At 42.5% G+C, this 23,186-nt stretch overlaps 1 protein-coding gene across 1 annotated transcript in view; it reads left to right on the top strand.

The window, feature by feature from the left end:
* The window catches only part of LOC115087120 (probable methyltransferase TARBP1), a 421,872-nt gene extending 403,464 nt beyond the window's left edge, over positions 1–18,408 (top strand). The window contains exons 28-30 of the mRNA XM_029593877.1: positions 5,207–5,331; positions 10,758–10,894; positions 18,047–18,408. Of these exons, the coding sequence (XP_029449737.1) occupies positions 5,207–5,331; positions 10,758–10,894; positions 18,047–18,212 (428 nt within the window). The 3' untranslated portion in view covers positions 18,213–18,408. The remainder of the gene's footprint in view (positions 1–5,206; positions 5,332–10,757; positions 10,895–18,046) is intronic.
* Positions 18,409–23,186: the final 4,778 nt, after the last annotated feature.

The following is a 23,186-nucleotide window of genomic DNA, read 5'->3' as shown; positions in this document are numbered from 1 at the left end:
TCCAGGGTATACGTCAGAGTCATTAGAATGTTTTCTCTGCCTCCCTCTGCTGGATTGGTGACATAACCCAGGGTCTGGACTGATCCATGGTACTTTTCCTTTCTCTGGCAGTGAATTCAATGAAAAATAATTTTCTTTGATTTGTATTAAATGAGCTACTTGCAAACTTCATGGAGTGCCCCCTAGTCCTTCTATTATCTGAGAGAGTAAATAACCGATTTGCATTAACCTGTTCAAGTCCTTTCATGATTTTGTAGACCTCTCTCATATCCCCCCTCAGTCGTCTCTTCTCCTGCTCTGGTGAAAAAGGGTGGAGTAAGAAGAGAATCAGAAGACAAAACTGTAAAATAGACATGAAAAGATTGAAAAGTAAGAATTAAAATGGAGACAGGAAATACATGAAAGCAGGAATAGACTGAAATACAACAATGTTTAAGAAAACATAGTAACTAAAACAAGTACACGCGTGCCCACATACGCTGAAATTTTAAATCATCCTCACAAGTGCATTCAGATAATATAAAATATGCCTAGCGTGCATATGTGTACGCCTAATTTTAAGCAGTTACGCAAAACTATATTTGCGTATCTTTCCTTAGGACTTATCTGTTTTTACACATGCAAGTGAGCACATTTTAAAACATGCGCGCATGAAGGAAATAACCAGTTTCTAGTTTCTTAGATTTTATATACCGTCGTATCAGAGTATCCATCATGACGGTTTACAATCTGACTACTTAGTTCACCGGTTTGCCCAGTCTATCTCTAGGTCCTCAGCCTGCATTTCCCCCAGTTTAGCCAGACCCCTCACCTAGTCAGGTTTTGGCTATAACAAGTTTTTTTCTGATTTACACCTGAAAAGAGCAGAAGTAAATATGCGCAGGTAACAGACCAATGCGTGCCGCTTTCACCAGTTTTAAAATAGAGACCCTGCACTCTTAAATGTTATCCCCTGCCCTGAAATGTCCCTGACCTGCACAAATCTGCCCCTTTTTCATACATTCTATTGCTCGCATGTATGTACACACGTAATTTTCCAGTTTTAAAATAAGAGTTGCTTGCTCTTGACCCATATACTCGCATATATGGGATTTTAATATGAGCAGGTCTTTTAAAATGCACCCCTTAGATTTTTAAAGTAAAATATAGAAACCAAAAGATTTTCACTAAAAATTAACTTTTGTATATATTGTTTTTTTTCAAAAGGCTTTATGTGCATAAATCACAAATTTTTGCAGGTAAATTACTTTTTGAAAGTTGCCCCAGGGTAGAGGGGGGTGATAGTTGTGTTTGCATGTAAAAATTGCGCAAATGCCAATTCACACATACTTCTATTTGCAAGAGGCATGCTGGGGCGGGGGTCAGAACTTACACTAGCACTTTCCATTTGTAAAGTAGTGTGCATAAATATGCATGCACAAAGTTACACTTGCTCTCAAGCTGCTGTAACTTTTTATGCATGTGTGATGGCACCAATTAGGAGCTTACTCCACTAATTTTAGAGTGGAATTATGTGCATAAATCTGAGTAAAATATTTCTCCTAGGACAAGCAGGATGGTAATCCTCACAGATGGGTGACATCATCAGATGGAGCCCGGCACAGAAAACTTTTGTCAAAGTTTCACACTGAGCATGCCCAGCATGCCATTATCTGCGCGGCCACGCAGGGTCCCTCTTCAGTCTCATTTTTTCCGTGAAGCAGTCACCTTGTGGTTCTCTGAGCTCTCTAAAGTTTTCAAAACTTTTCTCTTCATAGAGGATTTCTCCTCCATTTTTCCTCCGTTGTGGTCCCTCTTTGCGTCTGTTCCCCTGGTGTCTTGGTATGTGTTCTTCTCATTCTTGCGGTCGATTCCCGAGCCTGTCGCCTCCCGGTGGCTGCTGGCCATCAACCGCTCGCTGGCTTATTTTCATGGCATCCAGTTTTCGGAAGTGCCCCCAGTGCCCACGGACCATGTCTCTCATAGATCCGCACAAAGTTTGTATCCTCTGCCTGGGGGCTTCCCATGACATCCACGGGTGCTCAGATGAACTCCAAGGGCTTTCGCTCCAAGCTGGACAAGATGGAGAAGCTTTTTGGCACCAAAAAGCTCCATCAAGTCTGGCATCAGGGACTTCGACAATGAAGGGTCATTGTGACCCCCTCCCCTCTGATTCGGCATCACTCTCTATGTCCCGTCCAATCCCTCCTCATGAAGAGAGAGGGATTTGGGGGACTGGCCTTCTCTGTCATCTGACAATTCCAAGGCATTTGGATCATCTGCTTCCTCCGCTTGACGAACAAGGTGCTATAATCACTGGGGTTCGTAATTAATTTCCCCAAATCTCATCTGCGCCCATCCAAGCAGCTAGCATTTATTGGGGCTCTCTTGGATACAACTCTGGCCAGAGCGTTTCTCCCTAGGGACCACACTCAGACCCTGGCGTCACTGGCACACTCCATCCAACGACGTCGGACAGTCACTGCCCGGGTACTGCTCCGTTTGCTGGGCCACATGGTGGCTTCGGTTCATGTCACTCCACTAGCTCAGCTAGCCATGTGGATGACACAGTGGACACTCTGCTCTCAGTGGCTCCAAGCCACCCAGGACCTCTCAGCACCAGTACAGGTCACCTCATCCCTTCGAAACTCCATCGCCTGGTGGGAGGGACTGGCCAACATGGAGAGGGCCTTCCCCTTCCAAGCACCATCCCCCCAGGTGGTACTTACCACCGATGCTTCCACCTTGGGCTGGGGAACACATGTGGGCAATGGACACACACAAGGCATGTGGTCGGAGCAGGAGGCAAGTTGTTAAATTTCCTGGAACTGCGAGTGATCAGGTACACCCTTTCGGTGTTCCGGGATCACCTGGCCCACAAAGTGGTTTTGATCCAGACCGACAACCAAGTTACGATGTACATATAAACAAGCAGGGAGGCACAGGCTCCTTCCTGCTTTGCCAGGAGGCAATTCAGATTTGGGTCTGGGCCCTGTCCAAGGACATGCTCCTGCATGCAGTTTACCTTGCAGGGACGGAAATGTGGTGGCAGACCGCCTGAGTTGGACATTCCACCCCCACAAGTGGTCACTCAACCCAACATTTATGGACAGAATCTTCCGCTTGTGGGGCATTCCGGACGTGGATCTCTTTGCCTTCCCCCAGAATTATAAAGTGATCCACTTCTGCTCCCTGTACAGGGAGGACGGGAAACCAGCCTCGGGTGCTTTTGCCCTGGTCTTGGGACAAGGGCTTACTGTACGCGTATCCTCTGCTCACGCTGGTGAGGAAAACTCATGTGAAGCTCCAGCAGGACAGAGGCACCATGATTCTGATTGCCCCATACTGACCATGACAAGCTTTGTTCCCGATCCTATGCGACCTATCAATACGGGAGCCCCTACGCCTGGACACCTCCCCCAACCTGATCATGCAGGATCAGGACAGACTGCGCTACCCTCACGGCCTGGATGTTGAAAGGGTAGTCTTGCCAGTCCCTTGACCTCTCTGACAATGTGTCACAGGTACTGGTGGCTTCCCGAAAGCCTTGCACCAGGAAGTCTTACCGATTGAAGTGGAGGAAGTTCTCCATCTGATGTGAGGTGAAAGGCCTAGATCCTTTCTCATGCCCCACTCTGCGACTATTGGACTATTTGTGGTCCCTGTCGGAATCTGGGCTACAGACTATCTTGATCAGAGTTTACCTGAGTGCTATCAGCACTTATCAATCGGGGCATAAGTGGCATGCCTATTTCTGTGCAGCCCTTAGTGGGCCACTTCATGAAGGGCCTATTGCAACTAAAGCCCCCCTGCATCGTCCTGTGGCTCATGCAGTCTCCTTTCGAGTCTATGTGCTCCTGCGAGCTTAAACATCTCACCTGGAAAGTCATTTTCCTAGTTGCAGTCACCTCCACTCGCAGGGTCAGTGAGCTTCAGGCATTAGTAATGTATCCACCCTATAGGTGGTGGTTCTACACATTCACCCTAAGTTCCTGCCTAAGATAGTGATTGATTTCCATCTCAATCAGTACATAATTTTGCCCACCTTCTTTCCGAGGCTCCATTCCCACCAGGGTGAATGGGTTCTACACAGCCTGATCTGCAAGCATGCTCTTGCCTTTTATGTTGAGCGCACGGCAGCCCACAGGCAGTCCACGCAACTCTTTGTCTCCTTTGATAAAAACAGTCTTGGCGTTGCGGTGGGCAAGCAGACCCGGTCCAACTGGTTGCCGGACTGTTTATCCTTCTGCTTCTAGCAGGTGGGCCTTCCGTTTGGAGGTCAAGCCAAGGTGCACTCAGTTAGAGCCATGGCAGCATCGGTGGTGCACTTTTGTGCGGTCCCCATCACTGAGATCTGCAAGGTTGTGACGTGGAGCTCCCTACAATATTTCACTGCCCATTATTGTTTAGACATGGATGGTCAACATGACAGTACCTTTGGCTATTCTGTCCTCCGTAATAAGCATAAGAACCCAACTCTCCCAACTGGGCTTACGGCCCAGTATCTGGTTCTTGCTGCCTCCCGTTTCATTCCCAGCACTTCTGTTGTGCCCGTTGGCACGTGTTAAGTGCTATTGGTCCTGTTATAGCCAGGAGCAGCTAGTAGCTTGGTATTCACCCATCTGAGAAGACTACCATCCTGCTTGTCCTAGGAGGAAACATTTGCATACCTGAAACAGGTGTTCTCCTAGGACAGCAGGATGTTAGTCCTCAGGAAACCCACCTGCCACCCCGCGGAGTTGGGCTCTCCGTTGGTGTGTTATTTTACTTTTTCCCTCATCTTTTTTTGCTAAGATATGAGACTGAAGAGGAACCCCGTGTGGCTGTGCGGATAGTGGCATGCTGAGTTTTTCATGCTGGGCTCCATCTGATGATGTCACCCATGTGTGAGGACTAACATCCTGCTGTCCTAGGAGAACACCTGTTACAGGTAAGCAACTGTGCTGTCCTCAGATTTTATTTCCCCTATGCTGCCTATTTGAAAATTTACCATCATTAAATAATGTTCATACATGCAATATATGTAACTGTTTGCAAATGTTACACACAATCTCTGCAGAATTTTGTACTGTATGTCACAGAAAGCCCAGGAGCTTTGTTTTAAGGCATAAGGAATTATTGCATCTGAAATATTTTTCATTGTATCTGCATGTTGTTACTATCCCAATCTGTAAGATTTGCTGTGCTCTGCCTCTAAAATTTTGATTTCATTTGTCCATGTTTGCAGGTTTGTGCCGTACATGTGAAATATTTGGTGCATCGGCTCTTGTCGTTGGCAATCTTGCTTATGTAAATGATAAACAGTTTCAGTATCTCAGTGTTTCAGCAGAGCAGTGGCTTCCACTTGTTGAGGTGAGTGACAAAACGGTTAACAAGTTGTGCTCACAAGTTACGATTAGGCTCTCTTTCCTGTTACTCTTACTCTTCATTAAATCAGATAGAATAGGGGTAATTTTAAAAGACATTCTGCGGGTAAAACCCATGGAAATGGCCTGTAAAATTGTCCATCTGATGTACAAATAGGCCATATGCACTTAAGTTTATGTGCATGGAAGTTTACCTGCAATGAACAGAGGCATCCGTGAGGGCAAGGTTGGCGGAAGGGTTTTCAGTCACATACATACTTTTCCCAAAAGTATACATGTGTATCGGTGCTCGAGCAGAAATATGCTACAATTTTAAATCGTGCACGCAATTGCGCCTGTATGTTTTAAAATCCCCCCACACACATAAGTATGCACCTAATTTTAAGAAGCTGCTCGAGCAAACCTACTTCTCTTATCTTACATAGGACTTTGCTGGCTTTTATGCGCGTGTGTAAGTGGGTTTTAAAATGTGCTCACACGACAGTCATCCCAGTTTTTCCAATTAGGCCACCAGTTTGTCCAGTTAATATCATACTCTTCAAGATCCCTCTGATTCTTCATGCTGCACACCCCCCCCCCCCCAGTTGACCCAGACCCCCACTTATCCTGTCCTGTAAGCCCTAAAACCCGAGATCTACAGACTTGCTCCTCATCAGGAGCAGCAGTAAAGTTACACGGCTAACAAGCCAATGCGCGCTGTGGTCTCCAGTTTTAAAATACAGAGTTATGTGCATAAGTGTTGGCTTTTCTCCGGAACGCCCATACCCTGCCCATTTTCCAACCTCTTATTTTTGGCGCGCGCACAGGTATATATGAGCGTAGTTTGCGCACGGCCCACATATATACACATATATGGGCATTTTCGCATGGGCAAGGCTTTTAAAATCGACCTCAAAGTGTGGGCTGCTTATGCTGCACCTGAGGACATCAGAGTCTAGCCAGAGAGGTAAAGTTTTCAAACATTCGAATACCTTTCTGTAGGAAACACTCAAGTAAATCATGAATTGGCATCTTAACTCCAAGACATAAATTAGGAAAGTGAAAATAGAATGAGTGTCCCAAGTTGGGATGATGCAACTAAAGAAGATGAAATTCATTCTTTTGTTTACCTCTTTTTGCACATTGACCTGATGAAGGTAGTATAACTTTCAAAGGCTATAAAAAAAATGTTATTGGGTTAGTCCAGTCACCTACAGCACCTTGTGAACTAGCTCAGCAACAAAATTACTTTATTAGCTGATAGCCCCATAATACAGATAACCTGTAAGTGAAGTTGCAAGGACCTGAACTAAAAGTTAGATTTCAACTTTACTGATTCCTTTTTGTTTTTTGTTTTTAATAGTTTTAATGCTCCTAATTTGGCCAGGGTCTGAAAGGGGTTGAGTGGCATGGCATAGGAAGAAGCCGCCCGCAGCGAAGTTCTGCATCCTGCAGCAATTTCATCTGTACTTAAATTTGTACTCAAGACAGTTTTACTTTACAGAGAGCACAAATCGGTCTGCAGCCAATCACTATTGCCTTTAATTCCGGACAAAATCCATGTGCTTTGGATATGGTTTCATGGGCTATAATATTTTCCAACTACAACTGAGGCCCTTGAAGCAGGTCTTCTGAAACATGGTGGGGCATTTTCAAGTACAATTAAGCACTGTACGTTTTGAACTATTGGGCTTTATCTGATTGTGATTTTTTTTAGCACAAGCAAGCACTTTATTCTTTGGACTGTTTATTAAAAAAACAAAAATCTTTTTGGAGAATTTGCTGTCCTTTATAAACTGTTCAAGCACATTTAATAAACAAAAAAGACCCTTGGACCTATGATTATACATGACCGTTCTTGCTGAGAAAAGGTTTTACTAAGTAACCGTTCTGGTGTTATGATGATCCTCCAATGAACCATTTTTGGTTGTCTCCAGTTTTGTGCTTTGCTGAATTTGTAAAATTTTAAGAGTTTGAGAACTTTTTTTGTTGTTGATTTAATTTTCACTCTTACAACTGGGATTATTTTTTATGATTTATTAACCCCTCACCCACCATATTGTATAAGCTCTCTGTCTCAGACAAAAGACCAAGAAGGGACCAGCCACACCTCATGGCTCAGAACTTAAACTTGATTCTAGCCAAATAGACCAAGAAGCAATCCCAAAGGGGATCTGATTTCAGACCATCTGTCTAGGGACAAAGTCCTCTGCTACTTTTTAATGGTGGATTCTGCACCAATTCTGAAAGTGAAAATATACACTTTCACTTAAATTTGCTGTGGGTATAACACCTGCTTTTTGTGTCAGCACTTTCTTCATGCAAGATAAGTTTGAAAATGTAATTTGTGTATGATACTTCCTTCCCCCAACCTAAGCAAGTTCCGGAATACTCCTGTAAATGCAGCCAAGTGTACTTGTCTTGTTCAACTCCCTGCATAATTTTAGCCATATTGAGGCTTTGAAAATTGGCCTTCAGTGATTTTCAAAAAATATACTTGCCTCCTTTTCCTCCAGTCTTTTTTTTTTTTTTAATCCAAGAACGCTCTTTGACTTTTATTTATTTTTAAACAGCTTTTCTTATGGTAAGATGTGCTGAATACAGGACTCCATTGCCAGCCAAAACGAGCTTGCCTTTAGGATTCTGTCACAGATTTCCAAAATATTCTTTGGTTTCTTTAAATGGTTTGGACCATTGTATTTTATTCATGACAAATGATTAATAATCATTTGAATTTTTATGTCTGCTTTCATCCAATCTAGCTTTCAACGTTCTTTATAACTTGTAGTACTTAATGACCATGTGCAGCCATTTCTGGGGATGATACGACTGGCAGTGCAGTTCTTGTTAGCTTGTTAGCTCATGGTAGAGCTGTGATGCCATTTTAGCACTTTAAAATTCACAAGACCCCAGAGGACAAACAAAACAAATTAGCTGGAATGTGGTCCCCTCCAACCAGGGCGGGTTCTAGCCTAACTAGCATCCTGTGCAAAATATGAAATTCGGCACCCTTCTCCCAACGAAAAATGCAAGTATTATTTAGACATTTATAAAATATATTCAGGATAAAAATCTTGAAGAGAAAATTAAGTATGGTGAAATAAAAAAAAAGAAAGAAAGAAAAGAAAAATACCTTAACAACCTACAGGCACACAGACAAATCAGGGATGGGAGTCAGCCTTGTACCTCCCATCCCCAACAAGAACAGCAGTGGCCAGCTCCACACCTCTTGCTCTCTGCAAGAATGCTGAAAGCTTGCCTGCCCCAATTATAATACCCCCACCCCATCTTTTGTTCTATTTTGCCCTCTTTCTCTCCCCACCTTCTGTCCAGCACCAGTATCTTCCCAACCGCCCTCTTTTTCTCTCCTCCTGCCCCAATGCTGTTCTCTCTTTCAGGGCAGCGGGGAGAGAGAATGAGAGGTGTGGAGGCAAAGGGAAAGAAATAGGATAGGTGGAGGCAAGGGGAAGAGAGAGAGTGAGTGAGTGGTGTGGGGGCAGCTACAAAGTCACTGTCTCCCTTCCAGAGTGATAGGTTCCCCTCTCCTGCAGGGTGCCACCCATAGTCTTTCTGGCTGTAGCTATATCTCCCACAGACCTGCTTCAGATGGCAGCAGTTCTCATACAACCTGCAAGCTACAAGACTGATGCTTCTTCAAGGGAATTGATTTTTCCTTCCTGGCTGCTTCAGCTACAGCAGTGGAGGCAGCAGTACAGAATGGTGGCAGCAATAGTCCTTGAGTTCTTCAGCAGGTGCTGCATTTTGTGCCTGAGCAGTTGCTCTCGCCCTACTAGATTAGCTGATGGCTAAAGCCTGAAGCAAGACAATGCAGAAAGGTATCAGCAGGGGAAACTGGGCCAGCACAGTGCCGGTTGGCCATGGCATCCAGTGTGGCCACACAGATTGGATGCTCCAAAAGCCAACCCTGCCTCCAAAAATCACCCATTCTCACCTCCCCACACTCCAACTGATCCCTCTCTCTCTCAACCTCCATCCCTTCCAGAGAATGGTCTTTCTTAACTTTCTCCCCTCCAGTGGACCTTCTCTCTCACTTCCCCAGCACATCTCCTCTCTCTTTAGCTCTTTTCACATCCCCCCAGCTGATCCTCTTATCCTCAAGCCCTTCTTATAACCCCAATTGATGCTGTCATACCCTGCCTCTCACCTCATCCCCCTTTCTCACTCATCCACCATCCCTTCTCTCATATCCCCTCCCCCCTGGCTGATCCTATCAACCTCGCCTTCTCTTATCTCACCTGGTTCATTTCCTGTCAGGCCCCCCTCTTTCTCCCTCCACAGCCAATCCCTCCCCTTATCAAACCCTCTAAAGACTCCTGTATCTCATCCCTCCCTTCAAATAGCCCCTTCTCCAGACATCTTCCTTTCTAGGGTCAGTGGCAATATTCTCCCCTGGGCTCCGAACCAAAGGTGGATGACTACAGGTGGGAAACGTGGGCAGGTTGACATGGGCTACATTTTTTTTTTTTTGGGTAGGGTTCAGTGGTAGGTGAGAAGAGAAGAGCACTGGCAGTCTCCGCCAACCCATGCATGCTTAGTCTTCCCCTCCCTTCATATGCTGAACCCAAGCCAGTGATCTTAAATGGCAGCAGCAATACAAGGGAGTCACCATGGGGCCTCTGGGTTAGTGCGAGCTCATGGGGCCTCCAGCAGCTGTCATCCCTCTTCGTGCAGGGCTTCCTGTTACCACAGAAATTCATGCAATGGCAGTGCCACTGCAGGGACCTGTAAGCACATACTGGCTCACAAGCCCTGTGCTGACTTCCATTACCTAATGTTGCCGCTGCTGGAATCTGAAGAGAGCTGCCATTTGCGGCACTTGTGACCCCCCCCAGCTGAAGGTTTTGTGACCGGAATTGGCATTCTTACCTATAATTTGGAAAGCCATGGCCTACATAGAAGGGTAAAGAACAATGACCCAGCACAGATGGCAATAATGATGTGAGCTGCAGGTACTTGTGGGACTGTGGGTTCGTTTTCAAAATGAGGGTCTGCGCACACAACACAGATATGAAGTATCTGCATACTTTGCTTCTGCATGGAAGAAGATGTAAAGTATGCACTGGTTAATGTACACACACAGATTTAAAAAATACAATCTCTGCATGTATTCTGCCTCCCTTGGTCTCTCCCTGCCCCTTTTTAAATGTGATTAAACGTATGTGTGCGATTCACAGCATGTATGTGTTTACCTGCTCCGAGGGTGTCAATCATTAAACTGCAAGCTTACATGGGTAAAGAAGTTTACGTACATAAATCACATCGATTAGCAAGCACAAGGCGATAAAATGACTTGCCTGGCAACCTACAGAGTTTCAGTAACAGAGGAGACTCTTTAAATTCATGTTGCAGGACTGAAGTCCCTTCCTGTAGCCATTGTTATAAGGTGATAAAATGTTTTCATTGCATATGCAGGTGAAGCCACCTCAGCTTTTAAACTTCTTGCATCAGAAGAAAACAGAAGGCTACACTATTATAGGAGTGGAACAAACAGCCAGAAGCTCCAAACTAACAGAATACAGATTCCCGGTGAAATCTTTGCTATTACTGGGGTAAGTTAGAATTGCAGATATTCTGGCCTCTGGCTAAAGAAATTTATGCAAACTGTTTGGTTTTTACCAGGTAGTTACAAATGATCCTATAGGTGATACATTTCAAACCGTGTGCATTAGGACAAAATATACAAGATCTCAGAGAGGACATATACATTTTGAAACTTGCTGCCAGTAAGGTGGATATTTGCACCTCCTTTTTTTGTGCGCCTACTTTTTCCATGTAAAATAACGCATGTACATTTTGAAAATGAATCTGCACACATTTTCTTCCCCCACTGCCCCTGGGAGTGCCACCTCTCATACATCACTTTCCCCTGTTTGCAAAGCGCCACCCAATTACAGACCCAAACTCTAGTCTGCAGAGTTATTTTCCAAGCAAACATAGGTTTTGTCAGGATTTCTGGACTGGAGTGGCACAGGATGATGAGGCTGGATGCTGGGCAGGACTAGGGCTGGTCTTCTGCCTAACCAGCCTCCTTCCCCATGGGTTGAACCCTTACGTTCTGGGGGCCAGAAGGTCTTTGCTGCAGCTGTATAACATGGTGAATCTGGAGCAGGCTGGATAGTCTGGAGCAAAGCCTGGACAGGCTGGTAAGGTTGGAGCAAGGCTTGGTCTGAATAATGGCTACAGGACAGGATGCAGAACTGGGACTGGAACTGGACACAGAATCAGACAAGCTGAAACTGGGCAAGGACTAGAACTAGATACAGGCTGGGGCAAGAGGGAAAGGATACTAGGGCTAGGGCTAGGCAGGACAGGACTAGACAAGGAAGGACAAGACAACACAAAACAACACAAAGGCCCAAAGGCAGTGGTAAGGAAGGCCTGTAGGCCATTAGGCCTAAGGCCAGTAAGCAAAGAGAGGCCTGTAGAGGCCCTGAAGCAAGGAAAAAAGTAAGAGCAGATTCTGGAGACCACAGGGCAGGGTGCAAGATAGCAGAAGGTCCAAGCATCACAGGGCAAGGAGCAAGAAGGCCCATAGGCCGCAAGGCAAGGAGCAAGAAGGGCTATAGGCCACAAGGCAAGGAGCAGTGGCCAGGTCAAAGAGCCAAGGCTGACTCCATGAGAAGGCAATAGAATATGGGCAAGGCAGCATTGTATAGGGCTGGAGCTTAGGTGTGGTGTGGGCAATAAGGAGGAGCTTGGCAAGGCTGGAGGCTAAGCTGATGGAGTGGAGGTTGCAAGTCAGCTGAATCAGCTAGTCATTGAAGAGCTGGCTCTGATGGCTGAAAGCAGAGCTCGTTAGAGGCCTCTGCTTGTATGGAGGCATCACTGCATGAGGTAGCAGGGTAGGATGAGATTGCATAGCAGGCAAGATTGTTTTTTCTGTTTCACCAATTAAATGCTGACAGCAAGAGAAACTAAGGCTATCTCCCTGACAATTTAGTATTGCTGTGATCATCAGCACAGCCTTCCTAATGCTATAGATTTCTATTACTTCTTCCCTGGCAGTGTAGTATTGCAGTGAACATACTTCTTAATAACTGGTGTCCATCTCCTTAGCAGTACCATTTCACTGTGAATATCCAAATCAGTGCAGTGATATAGCTGAACACAGATCAACATGGTTAATTAAAACCTCAGTGATTTTATAGGGTTACTATGAACATCCACATCCATTTGACGCTTGATTAAGAACAAACAGCCAGATCAGTCTGTGGATATAAATCTGTCTGGTGTAGAAACAAAAATATCAGCAGGATGCTTGCTTGTACACTATGGATATTTACCCTCTTCATTTTTTTTATTACTACATATTAGGGATGTACAGAGGGACATCATACATTGCATTCGGGATTCGTATTTGTCGGGGGGCAGATATGTTGCATTCGGCAAGGGTGGCCCCCGATACGTTTATATGTTAATTCTTATTCGTCCCGGCTAAAATTAAATTAACTACAACCCCCCCACCCTCCTGACCCCCCCCCCAAGACTTACCTAAACTCCCTGGTGGTCCAGTGGGGGGTCCAGGAGCCATCTCCTGCACTCACACCCTCTGCTGCCGGTTTCAAAATGGCACCGATAGCCTTTGACCTACTATGTCACGGGGCTACCGGTGCCATTGGTCAGCCCCTGTCACATGGTAGGAGCAGTGGATGGCCGACGCCATCTTGTGGTACTCCTTAACAGTGTATGACATTTGATTTTATGATTACGTGAGGAATTTTCTGTAGCTAGACAATCACATCTTTTTAAAATTCCTTTTTTTAGGTGAATGAATCTGTGTGCTGGGTGGGGGAAGAGAAGGGTTGCATTAACGATCTCGAAAACCACTGAAACACATTTTCAGAAATTTGGCCCTGATGGTGATCATCAACAGTATTGGCACCAGCTTTCGGGGGGGGAAGACTTTTCTCAGCAAAACTGTGTGTGAAAAGTGAAATTTAACACAGAAGTGCTGTGAGATCCGTAACTGTTACCCTTTTATATTAATTATAACTGCTGTTTTGGCTATGTAACTGCAACACCATTGTCTTATATTGCATCCTGTACCAGTCTCACTTGTTAGTGAGGAGAGCCCAAAAATTGGACACACTGAGGATGAAATCAGCTCACCCAGGGTATTGGACAAATTCTCAAAGGGGAAAGTCCATTCATATTGTTCCTGTGAAAATTAGCCATGGGTACAGCTGGCCTTATGGACTTTGCATCTGCTTTTTGTGCAGGCTATATTTGACTGGGAAATAGCACTTGTACATTTGAAAATGCAATATACATGCGCTATTTCTAATCCTGCCTAAATTGCACCCCTTGGAATACTTTCCTTTAACACAGCTAAAGGTTTACATGCTGTGGCACCTCATGGATACTTATAACTGGGTTAAGGGTGGGCAATGTTCAGACAGCCCTTTTACCCTCCCCTTTATTCCAGTGCCATTAACTTCACCTCCATGCTAGGTTAAATCATGCCTAGGGACACACTGTGATTGACCTTGGGTAGAGATTAGAGCTCAGATACAGCTCTGGGACATTGTTGCCTTGTGCATGAGTCTGGCCTGCCTGCAGAATCCTGACCCAAGCATTTCACCTGCCAGTTTTGAGCTTAGGCATTCATATCTAAGTAAAATGGGCCACCAAAGAGCAGTATTTTGTTCATTCCCTCCTTTGCAGTCTTTGCACTGCTCTAAACTTCAGTCAATGTGTCAGATCAGAGTGCGTGACATGAATTCAGATTTTCTTCACTGCAGCTCATAATACTGCCAGTAAGCCATCAAGATACCTTAATCATTTTTTTTGTAGCATTTTGATTAGTGGAGACTCACCAACACCAATTAAACTATTTACTCTTGAGGGAATTCTCTTCAAAAGAAAATTCTGTACACAGTATTTTAAAATTCTGCAAAATTGATCAGATTACATTTATCAAGATACAGTGTAATCGTAGAAACCAATATTCAAAGACAATTAGCCAGATAACTCACAAATTATCTGGCTCAATGGCAAGTATTGAAAATCTTTCTTACATACCCAGCTGACGTTTAGCCAAATAAGTTGTTATCCAGCTAAAATTTAGCCAAATAAGAAAAAGGCATATTTGGGGACATTCCGAGGGAAGGACAAGCTTGCCAAATAACTTATCTGACTGACTGTTATTCAGCCATCTTCAGATGTGTCTGAGAGTAGGTCGAAAGTTATCTGGGAACATGGCCCTGGATAATTTTAGCTTAACCAGCTATATTCGAAATAAATAGCAAGGCCTTGATTTAAAAAAAAAAAAAAAAAAGTTAGTGTGCAGGCCTGACATCCCAAATCCTTGCCTCCCCCAGTCAATATAGCAAACAATGTACCTACCAGCTCAAGACCTCCCTACTCCCCCAAGTATTTAAAAAAAAAAGAAAAGAATATATTAACTATCGGCACCACCCCACCCTGCCTCCTCTGCCTCCTTCTTGGTTCCAAATAGTCTCAAAAGGCAGCCCCAGCCTCTTTCCTACACCCCACCCCACCCCAACCCTATCCCTCACACCCTTCCAATACCTGGAAATTGTGATATCTCCAGCCCTGATCATGTTAGCAGCCTACTGCGACCTAGGCCCCCAGACTCATCCCCTGACTCCAATCCTGTCCCCAGCCGGATATATGAGTGCAGGGGACTTGCGCGCCGGCGCGCCTATGTTGCATAGGCTGCCGGCGCGTACAAAGCCCCGGGACGCGTGTCGGGGCCGGCGCGGCATTCAGGGGCATTCTGGGGGTGGGGCCTCAGCCTCCGAACCAGCCCCCCCGGCAGGCGCGCACAAGGTACGCCTGCCTTGGGCAGGCATAACTTTCTGAATAAACGTAGGGGGGGGATTTAGTTAGGGCTGTGGGGTGGGTTAGGAAGGGGGAAGGGAGGGGAAGGTGGGGGGGGGGGGCCGGAAAAAATGTTCCCTCCGAGGCCGCTCTGATTTTGGAGCGGCCTCGGAGGGAACTGAGGCAGGCTGCTCGGCTCGGCGCGTGCAGGTTGCGCCGACCCTGGATTTTATAACATGCGTGCGGCAGCGCGCGCATGTTATAAAATCAGGCGTAGATTTGTTCGCGCCGGGTTGTGCGAACAAATCTACGCCTGCGCATAACTTTAAAAATCTACCCCAATGTGTTCTGTCAAATATTTCAGCTTCACAAGGCCATACAAGACCGGCCTTTACAATAACATTTCGGATAAAGCTAGTAATTAGCGCAAGACATGGTGAGATCCCAGCTCATGTTTTCTGAGGAACACTGCTGCAATACACTGGAGCTCTTTATCCGAAACTCATCTATGATTGATGCAGTCAGCCTTTTAATAGCTGTACAGTTTTAAGTTATCTAGTGTTGTACTCGAGTTCTCATTCCACTGCATTTCTGAGCCAGCTACTAAGTAAACGATGTAATGAGTAATATTTAAAAATCTCTGCAAAATTAGTATGCTTTTTTTTTTACTACACTAAAAATTTGCTTTTTGCTACTGTAGTAAGCTAATGATATCCATAGTGTGCAGGAGTTTAAAAAAAAAAGTCTGCTCTGAATAAAGTGTTTTAAAAAGAAGTATAAAATTAGGCTGAAAAAATTTCTTTAAAAAGGTTCCCAGTTCTAAGGGTCACAGGTCAGAGATCCGTAGACCACTGGGCCAGAAATCCTCTCTCACAAGACCCCCTTGACAAGAGTCCCAAACCCTAGGAATCCTGGGCAGAGAGCTTCTCATCTAGGACCCCTGTGGACATTGGGGTGTCTTATGGCTATAGAGCAAGGGAGAAGGGTGGAGAGATGCTTTTGGCATCTGCTGGTGCTCAGCAGTGGGAGAGGTACTGAAGGGACAAATTGTCACCGGGGGAGGAAACACTCCCCCTATGTTAATAGGCCTTTTCAGTCTGGACCAATTAGCATGGGGGATTTCCAGAAGTTGCTAGACAGTTTTAGATATTGGCGTGCTTAATAAAGATTTAATACCTGCTCCAAGGCAGATGTTAACTTTTTAGTGTTAGTAAGTGCATGGTAAATAGCATGTGGAGAGGAGTGTACCATGTTATTTTCCGTGCACACACTAAAGCAGAGGCAAACAGGTCTGGTTTTCAGGATATGCATAATGAATATGCATAAGATATGTTTGTATGCACTGCCTCCATTGTATACAGATACATCTCATGCATATTCATTGTGGATATCCTGAAAACTTTTCTTGTTTGTGGCATTCAAAGACTGGAGTTGCCCACCCCTGCACTAAAGTGTTATTTGCATGTGATGTCCCTTCATTCATGTGCACATGCATGCTAATTTTAGCACATAAGACACTAACATCTTCTGACTCTGGTTTAGCATGCACAATAAAAGGCTAACTTTAAAAGACCTATGCACGTGCCCGTATACCCCTGTATATGGCAGCACGCAGGTCATCTCCATTATTTTATAACCCGCGCATATCATGTATGTGTGGGTTATAAAATGTGTAATTCTTCTTTGCGCCATTTATGACACCACTTAGTCAACTAGCTGAATTGCTGCATCGCATTTTTTAATTTAAGATTTAAAAAATATACATGCGAGATTTTGCAAGCAAAATTTAAGTTGAACTTAGCCCAGGTAAGTCGCTAAGTTTTAACAATTAGTCTACCTTTTGTCCAATTCTTCTTAAGGTCATCAAGACCCTCAAGTTTCTACAGCCTGAACTCCCCCCCCCCCCCCCCCCCCCAATTCACCCAGACCTCCGACCCAGTCAGTACTTCACAATAAAGATGTTTAATATCACTTACACCAGTTAATTAGCAGGTGTTAATATACACTCGTAAATCGCTTATAAAATAGCAACTTACCTGTGTAAATGTTGGCCCCGCCCCAGAATGCGCCTAGACTGCCCCTTTTTTACACAGGTATTTTACACGCAAACTCTTATTTACATGTGCATGTCTGAGCTTTATAAAAATATAAAATAGCATATTTGTGAGTATATGCTATTTACATTTGTATATGCTAAATTTTAAGCGCATACCATGCCTTTAAGCATTTATTGCATAGCAGGTTATTTTTAATATGTGAATAATGGCTGTAGCGTTCATATTAAGTTTTATTGCATAGGTCCTATTGTTTGTCTCCCTGCTTTTTTCTCCTTTTTGTCTTCTTCACTTTTCTTCTCTCACAGTCCCAGCAACCAATTCACTTGTGCATTATAAAATTCAACTTTCCATTTCATATCAGAATGTAATGTACCAATGCTCTTTAATGATTAAATAATCACAAAAACTAAATTCTATAGTAACACTACATGCACACATTAGTAGAAGTCTATTGGTGCAAGCCACTTGACACTTAAACTCTTATTCACAGTTGTATGAAAACTGAAGGAGAATGATAGGAAAAGGTAGTAAGAGAAAGGAAATAAGCAGAAAGTTGCATTGGTAAGCATGAAGATTCTTCTGTAACTCAGTGGTAGATATCTTGGTTTGGAGTGAAGAGTTGCAAGTTCAAATTGCACCATCCACAGGTGGGGGCAATAGTGGAAAGGGGTGCAAGAATCCTGTGAACCCTTGACAGACCACGAAAGAAAATTCAACTCTGACTGGTTCTGTCTCATAAAATTATCCATCTAATCTGCAACTATGTATCTGACAAAGTGTGATCATTCTCATCAGCACCACCCATCCTACCCCCTTTTAGTAAAGCTAACCATCCTCAAAACGGTGTTTCCTCTTTCTTAGAAATGAGCGTGAAGGAATCCCAGCCACACTGATTCATCATCTGGATGTTTGTGTGGAAATTCCCCAGCAAGGTATAATTCGATCCCTCAACGTTCATGTAAGTGGAGCTCTGTTGATCTGGGAGTACACAAGGCAACAAATCATGAAAGACAAAGGACTCAAATAATTGCAATTTGTGCAGCATTTTAAAATTGCAGCAGGCATGCATGTTATGGTGCTATGCAATTCATTTTTAAAGAAAATCGATACTCAAAATTGGTTGTGTTCCATGTGCTATATTTTTTTTAAATGCAACTTTTTATCATCAACTATTTGTATACAATTGTACCATTGTTAATAAAGTTTTTTTTAAGTTAGTGTAAATATTTGTTTATGTGATACAAGTATCCTGAACAGTGCCTTTTTTCTTTACTATAAATACTTGACGTATGTACATTTTAAGAATAGTTTTTCTTGTGGGGTTCTAAGTTGGCCTACTGTGACTGGAGTTATCACTATGTGGACAATAAGCACTGGCAGTAGAAGATAGAATTGTTTTTTAATGTTGTGAAACAAATTGCATTTCTCTACTTAAATATATTTTATCTAGTACAGGGGTTCCCAACCTTCCAGGGAACATGGACCCCTTTCCAGCTTCAAAAAGCTTGCAGAACCCCACAAACTTATTTCATTTTGCATGTCATAAGAAAAGAAATAATGATATGCACTCCAAAATCATTCATAATGTATAAGAAAAATTGCCCTCATATTTGAAGGATGAGGCCATTCCATCTTCCAGTCCAGCTGCAATGGGGAAAATGGAAGCAAGTTCAAAAACATTCCAGGTTAACAACTTGGTATGGCCTGGCAGAAAATCAGCACTGGTGCCTGCAGACCTGCAATCTAATTTTCAAAGGGAAACTGCCCATGAAATTTCCTTTTGAAAACTCAGTATGGCAGGGGAAAAACAGTTCTCTTGTTCTTGTTTACTTTTCATTTGCTCTGAAGCATGTGCAAGGTACATGCTTGAAAAAAATGCAGAAGGATTTCAAAATTCAGTCCTTGCATGTTCTTTACCTTCTCCAGACCTAGCACTGCTCCTTTCCCCTCCCCCCCCCCCCCCAAGCAGGTAAAAGTCTGCGTGCTTTTCAAAGTGTAGGTACTTGTACTCTCAGTGGCAGAAAACAGAAATATTTAACCTCAATTTACACATGCAGAACACAGACAGACCCTCACCAAATACAGAATAAAGGATCACAAATTAGGACCAGCAATATGGAGACAACTGATATGGAAACTCCAAGAAGACAGCCTGTGTATAACAATGGAAAAACAGAACCACCATACCATAAAATAAAAGAATAGAATAACTTCTATTAATTGAAGTCATATACATTTAAAATTTCCCAAGCACCAATAAAATATTTCAAAACAGCACTCTTATCAAATAGCACCTAATAATTACAGCTAATAAAGATTTAAAAAGTCACTGCTGTCCATACCTGGGAACTCTTGATTTCCAGTCATCCTGAACTTGAGGATTAAGGGGCTAGGGGGATACACAGACTTTATCCTCTCTCTCTCTCACACACACTCACATGTTCATTCTCTCTGACATACACTGACACATACACATACATACATGCTCTCATACACACACACACACACACACACACACACACTCTCATAGACAGGCTCTACTTGTTCATCTTTATCTTCATGTGTATTAAGCCCTTCAAAAATTGAAGCACATTTGTGAGGCAAGACTTGCCTTTGGTAAAGCCATGCTGACTTTTTTCCATTAAACCATGCCTTTCTATATGTTCTGTGATTTTGATCTTTGGAACACTTTCCACTATTTTTCCTGGCACTGAAGTCAGGCTAACTGGTCTGTAGTTTCACAGATCACCCCTGGAGCCATTTTTAAATATTGGGGTTACATTAGCCACCCTCCAGTCTTCAGGTACAATGGGTGATTTTAATGATAGGTTACACATTTTTACTAATAGAGCTGAAATTTCATTTTTTAGTTCCTTCAGAACCTTGGAGTGTATGCCATCAGGTCTAGGTGATTTACTACTCTTCAGTTTCTCAATCAGCCCTACCACATCTTCTAGGTTTGCCAGATTTGGTTCAGTCCATCTGAATCATTACCCATGAAAACCTTCTCTGGAACGGGTATCTCCTCAATATCCTCTTCAGTAAACACCGAAGCAAAGAAATTGTTTAATCTTTCTGCTATGGCCTTTACTCCTCTAAGTGCCCCTTTAACCTATCGATCATCTAACGGTCTAACTGACTCCCTCACAGGCTTTCTGCTTCGGATCATTTTTTAAAGTTTTTACTGTGAGTTTTTGCCTTTACAGCCAACTTCTTTTCAAATTCTCTTAGCCTGTCTTATCAATGTCTTAAATTTAACTTGCCAACACTTATGTTGTATCCTATTTTCTTCTGTTGGATCCTTCTTTCAGTTTTTGTACCCTCTTTTAACCATGCCGGTAATTGTTTTGCCTTTCTTCCACCTTTCTTAATGTATGGAATGCATCTGGACTGTGCTTCTAGGATGGTATTTTTTTAACAATGTCTAGGCCTCTTGCACACTTTTTACCTTTGTAGCTGCTCCCTTTAGGTTTTTTCTAACTATTTTTCTCATTTTATCAGTTTCCCTTTTGAAAGTTTAATGCTAGAGCCGTAGATTTACTTACTGTCCTTCTTCCTGTCATTAATTCAAATTTGATCATATTATGATCACTATTGCCAAGTGGCCCTACCACCGTTACCTCTCTCACTAAATCCTGTGCTCCACTGAGAATTAGATCTAAAATTGATCCCTCTCTCATCTGTTCCTGAGCCAGTTGCTCCATAAAACTGTCATTTATTCCATCCAGGAACTTTATCTCTCTAGCATGCCCTGTTGTTACATTTACCCAGTCAATATTGGGGTAATTGAAATCTCCCATTATTACTGCACTACCAATTTGGTTAGCTTCCCTAATTTCTCTTAGCATTTCACTGTCCATTTCACCATCTTGGCCAGGTGGATGGTATTATACTCCTATCACTATACTCTTCCCCAGCACACAAGGGATTTCTACCTATAAAGATTTGATTGTTTATTTAGACTCATGCAGGATCTTTATACTGTTGGACTCTATGCCATCCCGGACATAAAGTACCACCCCGCCTCCCAGATCTTCTCTCTGTCATTGCTATATATTTTGTACCCTGATATAGCACTGTCCCATTGGTTATTCTCCTTCCACCATGTCTCTGAGATGCCAATTAAGTATCATCGTACACTGCTAGGTTTAAGAAAGAGAGAGATTCAAAAGTCCTTGATAAATATTTATTGAAGAAATGAATTGCTCAGTGGATGCCCGACTCTGGCCTGAGTTTCACCCATAAATAAGGGGCTGCTTCAGGGGCTACAGAATATAAGCAATCAGTAGAACAATAATTAAAAAACAATCAAAAAACTTTAATAAATAAATACATATATAAAAATGATAAAAAATCCCACAAAACATAATACATATATAAAACAGGATATAAAAAGACAAAACAGATGAATGTGTAAATTAGAATTATCAATAAAACAGAAACATATGTATATATATAATATCAATTAAAGCAGAGACATATATAACCAAAGACCATGGCAACACATAAAATATAAAACATATTTTTACCTGTTCAAGCAAAAAATATCAATTTATTATCAGGGTTCATGTTAGTCGTTCGGTACCTATCGAAATTGTAGGAAAAACATAAACCAGAATATGGGGATTGGTATGTGAATGAATAAATTTTGTGCTTTGAGTATTTGTACCTTAGTTACTGCTAATGTTACCTGGAATTTCAGACCAGTAAGAAACTGTATTTTGATATTTATTGTCAGTTCTTATAAATCTAAAAAGCTGATTAATTAATTGATTCCAACCTTTAAAACTTCCTTTGACATACAAAACTGTAATAAAAGAAGAAAAAGATCAAAGAAACATAATCTAAAGTACAATAAAAAGTATCCCAGCTTGAAAATATTCCATCTTAAAAATTATCCAAAGTACCATTAAAAGTAACACAACTTAAAGATTATAAAATGAAAATGCAGTCCCAAAAAGTAAGGAGAAAAGTTACGCTGTATCAATACGGTGTGCAAAAATACAATTTGGTCACTAACAAAACTTAGCCCCTAGAGAAGGCAATTAGTTGTTTAAAAGGAATTTAACTCCATGGTAGATCAAATCTCAAAAACCAGGCACAGAAGAAAAGCAATTATATGCCATTGAAAATTATAGCCGCAAAGCATTAATGTCTATGCAAAAAAATTAAAACATATATAAAACAAAGAGGTAATTATAAAGAATAAATGATCCTTAATGTGGCTATTACTGCTCTTGAAGAACAAATATATAATAAAAGGATAACAAATTGAATATATGTATAAGCTAGGGGTACTATTAATATGCCGCTAAAATATATATATATATTAAAAAATTATTAATAATAATTTATGTGGGTAAAAAAAAGTGCTGTGTGGATATTTATAAATAATTTGTTAAGTATACGACTAAAACGGGCTCAATAAGTTTGAGAGAAATAGACTGGCTTGAACGAATAATACTCTCCTACTATTTGTCGGAACCCGCTCGAACACTTATTAAATCACAAGGAAACGTAAACAAACCTGTCCCTGTGAAAAAATATATTCACTGCTATACATTCTAATTCTCCCATCTTACTTCTTAGACTTCTGGCATTAGCATACAAACATTTCAAAGTTTGTTTTTTGTTTGTATTTTCATTCTGCTTTCTAATTGATAAGGATAAACTGGAATTTTTTAGTTCAGGTGAGTTTTTAATTACAGGCACTTGGACTACTTTTCTTATTATTGGAACCTCACTGTTGGGATGCCCTAATTGTAATGTATCATTAGTATCCTTTGAAGATACCTCCTTCTGAACCATGCGCTGCTGAGCAACTGTCGGCTTTCCCCTTTGTTCTAGTTTAAAAGCTGCTCTATCTCCTTTTTAAAGGTTAGCGCCAGCAGTCTGGTTCCACCCTGGTTGAGCCCATCCCTTCGGATAAGATTCCCCCCTACCCCAAAAGGTTCCCTAGTTCCTTACAAAACTGAATTCCTCTTCCTTGCACCATAGTCTC

This window comes from Rhinatrema bivittatum, chromosome 3, assembly GCF_901001135.1.
Source record: "Rhinatrema bivittatum chromosome 3, aRhiBiv1.1, whole genome shotgun sequence".
Classification (NCBI taxonomy): Eukaryota; Metazoa; Chordata; class Amphibia; order Gymnophiona; family Rhinatrematidae; genus Rhinatrema; species Rhinatrema bivittatum.
This window is presented reverse-complemented; position numbering and strand designations above follow the sequence as displayed.